The sequence below is a fragment of the Meleagris gallopavo genome, chromosome Z (genome assembly GCF_905368555.1).
Source record: "Meleagris gallopavo chromosome Z, MGAL_WU_HG_1.1, whole genome shotgun sequence".
NCBI classification, from domain to species: Eukaryota; Metazoa; Chordata; class Aves; order Galliformes; family Phasianidae; genus Meleagris; species Meleagris gallopavo.
This window is the reverse complement of record NC_139435.1, coordinates 22,736,669-22,742,668: the sequence shown is the minus strand read 5'-3', so window position 1 is coordinate 22,742,668 and position 6,000 is coordinate 22,736,669. Positions and strand designations below refer to the sequence as shown.

The window sequence follows — 6,000 nt, the reverse complement described above, 5'->3', positions numbered from 1 at the left end:
ATGAGACCAATATAGTCTATGTAAGGAGAAGTTATAGTTGCTGGGAGGTTACAGCTGGAAATGTGCTATAAGTCCACGAGAAGTACAGTTTCTGAGCTCAATTTGGAATTGAAATAACTGTATCTGTGATTCATCATCTTTTGCTCAGGTTGCAGAAAGTCTGCACCTTCTGCCATCAGACTGATGTGGTTGACCTGTTAACAAACTGCACATTTTTTCTTCCAAACTGGAAAGAGTTACAAACCTGATTTTTAACTTCCAGTTAGAAATGTGGATGGAATAAGTGAAACAGCGTTCTGTATAACAAAGCTACTTAGGAGAATACATATGGTAGCCTGCCTCAGAATTAGTTACTGTACAATCACAGGCAGCAAGTCTAGTGAATTTGCATATTCACTGTTTGCATATTAAAATTCAAAACTATGTTCCTAAGAATTGCTCTCTCTTCCTCCACATTTCAAATATCACATTGTGTTGTATTTTAGCTTTCTTAAATTTTCACGGAAACACTGTGGCTAAATGCCTCCTTAAAAACAATGTCGCCTTTACAAAAAGTAACACCTCTGATTGGTTCAGCAAAGCAGAATCACTTACAAAAGCAAAATAGAAGATAATTTCAGAATGGATTTTTCACGCAAGACAGTACTACGTGCAAACTTCCAAATCTTTTTCTTTTGATCTTCTTTGTAAAAGAGATTTGGAACAGCACAACGTAATGTCAATGTGGAATAAATCTTTTAATAAGTGTAAATGTTCACTACTCATATTGTGTTTCTCCTGGTATATTCTATTTATATAGTTCCTTCTTTGAGAAAGATTTAGATAAAGTACTTGGGGAAAAAAATAATTTTGATTATTATTTATAGTCATATGAACTTCAAAAATCTTTGTCTATAGCCTAAAGATGAGTGCTAGAAATCATATGACGTTTTAATTGAAAAGAACTGATGAGCATATTATGGAATTCAGAAATATGTTTTAATAACTCAGTGTATTCCCTCTATTTACATTATCCCAATCCTACTTATTTGGCTTATCAAATATAAGAACCTCATCTCCTGTGGATTACAATTTTTTCACTCTCAATATTTCTGTCTAACAGCATATGGTTCTAACTACTGCTCAGTCTACAATTAACAGGAGAAGGAGGAACAGAAGATCTTCAGTGGCACGCCTGACTCTTCACATTTAGACCAGTATTTTAAGTTCCTTTCAGAGACTGAGCAATAACATGTACATGTTATCTACCAGCTCATCTGTATGAAATAATGATGAACGCTTCCTGTAACTGTTGCATTAAGAAGACTGATCATTTCTGCCAGAGTGATATATTGATGGGGAAAAAAAAAAAAAAGCAATTCAGTTTGCCTTTAATACCGTCTTTATTACTTTGTAATGATTTATTGGATAGATTTCCATTCTTTAGAGAGCATTTCTGTGCAGAACAGTGATATTATTTTATTGATAAGTTTGTTAAGTCATAACCAGTTGTTAGGATAAGCTGCTTTACCCCAAGGACAGACAAAGGAGGAACTACGAGTCTCCCGCTGAAGGAAGAATTTGCTATTAGTCAGTACTAAGAGCAACTTCTTCCTCTATTTGAATTCAGATCTGCCAGCTACCATCTGAGCAAGCTGAATCAAACCCAGCCACTTTCTGCTCTCAGCTGTTACTGAGAAGAGTGAACACATACTGGTCCAGCAGCTGTGCTCAGATCTCTGAAATGAACAATGCATACAAGGAAGCAAGGGGGCAATGCCATAAAATTTCTCAGTGAAGAATGGCAATGAGGTTCTTATGTTCAGTAATTAAGAAACCTGAGTAGTTTAATTCTCTTAATTGCATGCATATGAAAAGAACTGCACAATTTCCTGTGTTTTCATCTGTGTTTATATTTTGGGACTTTGACCCTTTCTCTGAAGGCGTGTTCTTGTTGGCTCAGTCAACACCAGTGGCTCTTGTATAATAGTTGCTGAATAATTTTTTCCTAGAAGTTCAACTTCCAGTTTCTGTCCAACTTTGCTGAGCTCTATGGGAACATATGCAAAAGCCAGACTCTGCTTAGCACTATAGCTGAAAGTTCCAGATGTGGTGTTGCCAATAACCTGGGAAAACAAAAATCCTTAAATGCATATATTCAGCATCCATTGAGTTTGTTTGTTGGTTGGTTTTTTGTTTGTTTGTTAAGATATACACCTCAGATACTAATTTTTGATTGCATACTTCATATGCAAAGTAAATGTCAAGTGCATTGTGCTGTTTATAACAATCTCTGTGAATGGCATCACCTTAAGCTGGTGAGTTTTTGCTCCCTGGAAAAAAAGAGTTTATTCCTGTTGCATTCAGTTCAGTTTTTACCAGGAACAAACACTACACACATGTAGATACACTATATATATCTATATCTATCTATCTATATATAATTGATACACAATGATTTAATTGCTAGTAAGTGTTTCAATACATAATCTGAGCTGAAATGTGAATGCCTAAGCTTCACGTTGTTTATTTTTCTTTTAAGCAAGTAACAGAAATTATCTTAGAACAATGATTAACTTGCAGAATGACTTAGTGGTTAATTCAATAAGTGGATGATTATACTTCAATCTTTTCTATTCCTGTTTCTGTGACAGTGTTCCATACAATGCTGCTTCCTACCTGAAGGTTAGAAAATGGTGTCATGGCTTAAAATTCTTCTGTGCCAGTAGAACAAAGATATTATATCCACACATGAAACATGAAGTTAGGTACTGTTTGTGAATTAACTTTAGTTTCTTGTAACATGATCTATAGTCATTACCTTGCCATTATGCCACACACTTTCATTTCCCTCAGGATCAACATCATCTGTTTCCAGAGTGAGATATACTAGTCGTCGTTTCAGTCCCTTTTCTTTAATTTGCTTCAGTGTTTTCTTTCCTATAAAGTCTGCTGGCTGAGAAAATAGAAGATAATATGATATTCAGGTTACGCAGGTTCTACAGGGAGCGATAAAAACATTTATATTTGTCTTATAGGTTTTCCTAGCACTTAAGTATTCTGTATGAAATACAGGTTAAATCAATTTTTTGACAGACACTATATCTTGTATCTTGATGTTTTTATATTGGTACATTTCATCTTGGTAATTTTATTCAGCATATTAATTTTACTAGATTCCAGTTTTTCAGTGTCTGTATTTCCAACATATGTGTAGGAATACATGTAGCAAGATGGATGTTACAGAACCATCTCCCCAGTTAAAACTGTGAGTCAAACAGTTAAGTTTCATTTCAGGTTCAGTTTAAAAAAATGGGAATACCAAACCCTGAAGTTCTGGCCTCCCTATGTGGACACACATCGTTTTTGATGGCATCAGCAACCACTACTGTTACCTGTTACAATTCCATTTTGATGCCTCCGTGCCAGGGTATAAATCTGGCAGTTTACTTCATATTCTTGTTTTAACTTACATATGAGGGAAAAACTCATATCTACCATTTTAAGAGATAACAAAACATGTTAGCTACAGAATAATGCTGCCACTTGGAGTTCCCTTTTTCAGCTTGCTTAGTACAGTACATGCAGATCTTCACCTTTTTAGAAGCAGACTACATAAATGCATGGCAAGTACTGAGGGAGACATCTGTAAATCTCTGAATAATAAAGGGTATATAAGATAGTGTATATTGTATGCAGCTGTGTTAAGCTGGCTGAGATAGCTTGATTCCATGGCCAGGATTGGTGATAACAGTTTATTTTGCCTATCATTAGCTGTAACCCTGACTTTTCTCATACAACTATTTTAGTCTTAGATGTAAATCAGACAACCTCCTTGCTTGATTGGCTGGGAATTAATTGGAAAAACAAGCCATAGAAGGAGCTGTTGCTGGACAGAATGTCTCAAGTGTTGCTGGACAGAATGTCTCAAGTGTCAGGAGGGCACTTTTCAACACTGCTGATAGCCTGGCTGAAATGTGTCTACAGCAATACACATAGCATGGGAAACAAGCAGGAGGAGTTGGAAGCCACAGCCTAATTAGAAAACTATGACTTAATTGCAATCACAGAAAGACGGTGGGATGGTTCACATCCCACAGTGCACAGAGGGCTGGAAACTTTTCAGAAGAGATAGGCAGGGAAGGAGGGACAGGGAAAGTGCCCTCTATGTAAAGAGGAAGATAGAGTGCAATGAGCTGCGTGTGAGAAACAGCCATGATCAGTTTGAGAGCTTGTGGGTGAAAATTAGGGACTGGACTAATAAAGAGCATCTGATGTCCTAGGATCTACTACAGGCCACCTGACCAGGGGGAAAATATTGATGAGGCCTTCTTGCTTCAACAAGTAGTATGAGTATTGCACTCATAGGTTCTCATCTTGATGGGGGATTTTAAAGTACTTGGATGTCTTTGAAGGCAACATGACAAGCTCTGTTGAGGATAACATCCTGGTCCAGGTACTGGACAGATCAGCCAGGGGGTGAAGCATTACTGGACCAGGTGCTCACCAATCTTATTAAAGATACTAATATTGGAGGTAGTCTGGGTTGCATGCCCTGGTAGAGTTTGTGATCTTGAGGGAGACAACTCTAGCAGAAAGTAAAGTCAGGATCTTGAGCTCCAGGGGAACAAACCTCAGGCTGTTTATGGAATTAACTAGATGAGGTCCCCTGGGAAGCTATCCTTAGGGACAAAGGACTGGAAAAGAGCTGGCTGCTCTTGAAGGATGCCTTTCTGAGAGCATGAGAATCTCTGTCCCTGAGTATAGCAAAACAAGCAGAGGGGGCAGGAAGCCATCAGGGCTGAGCAAGGACCTGCTGTTCAAACTGAAGGATAACAAGCATATATGCAAGCAGCAGAAGCAGAGATGGGTGACCTGGGAAGGATACAAGGATGCTGTCTGGACATGCAGAGATGGGATCAGAAAAGTCAAGGCGTAGATGTAACTGCACTTTATGAGGGATCTGAAAAATAATAAGGGATTCTACTGGTACACTAAACAAGCAAAGAAGAGTGTACTCCCTCTGATAAATGAGAAGGGAAAACTAGCTTCAACAAAAAAGGATGAAAGCTGAAGTACACAACAAGTTCTTTGTCTCAGTTTTCACTGGCAGTCAGGCTTCTTGTGTCTCTCACATCCCTGAACCTCTAACCCCTGAACCTCTAGATGAATGCTGGGGGAGCATCCTCCAGTTGTACGAGAAGAGCAAGTCCAAAACTGCCTCACAAAATGGAATGTATGTAAGTCTATGGGGCCTGATGACTTGCATCCCAGGGTCCTGAATGAATTGGCTGATGTAGTTGCCAAATTACTCTCCATCATGTTTGAAAAGTCATGGCTGTCAGGTGAAGTCTCCAGTAACTGGAGAAAGGAAAGATAACTCCTGGTTTTAAGAAGGGGAGAAAGACCCAGGGAACTATAAGGTAGTAAGCCTCACCTCTGTATCTTGAAAGATCATGTAATGAGTCCTCCTGTAAACTACTAAGGCATATGTGAGACAAGGATGTGATCCAAGAGAGCCAGCAAGGCTTCAGCAAGGATCAGTCATGCCTGTCCGGTCTAGTAACCTTCTACAAAGGAAAGATGACATCAATGGACAAAGGAAGGGGAGCTGATGTCATCTACCAAGATTTGTGCAAGACCTTTGATATGGTCCCACATCCTTATATTTAAATTGGAGAGAGAAGTGATCAAAGGATGGACTACTTTGTAGATAAATAACTTGTTGGAAAGCTACAGCCAGAGGGTCATGGTCAATTATTCTATGTCCAGGTGGAGGCCAGTCATGAGTGATATCCCCCACGGGCTTGTGTTAGGATGGGTGCTCTTTAGCATCTTTATCAATGACATAGATGATGGGTTTGGATGCCTCCTCAGCAAGTTTGTGGATAACATCAAACTGACTGATGCATTTGATATGACAGAAGGAGGTCATACCCATCCCCGGAGGTCTTCAAGGCCAGGCTGGAGGGGGCCCTGGGCAGCCTAACCTAGTGCCTGATTTAATGGTTGGCAACACTG

The 6,000-nt window shown here is 39.0% G+C and overlaps 1 protein-coding gene across 2 annotated transcripts in view; it reads right to left on the bottom strand.

The window, feature by feature from the left end:
- Positions 1–1,363: 1,363 nt before the first annotated feature.
- Positions 1,364–6,000, bottom strand: part of DMGDH (dimethylglycine dehydrogenase) — a 51,026-nt gene continuing 46,389 nt past the window's right edge. For both annotated transcript variants that reach the window (XM_085213672.1, XM_085213673.1), the window contains 2 exons: positions 2,801–2,935; positions 1,364–2,105 (listed from right to left, as the gene is read on the bottom strand). In XM_085213672.1, the coding sequence (XP_085069798.1) occupies positions 1,890–2,105; positions 2,801–2,935 (351 nt within the window). In that variant the 3' untranslated portion in view covers positions 1,364–1,889. The remainder of the gene's footprint in view (positions 2,106–2,800; positions 2,936–6,000) is intronic.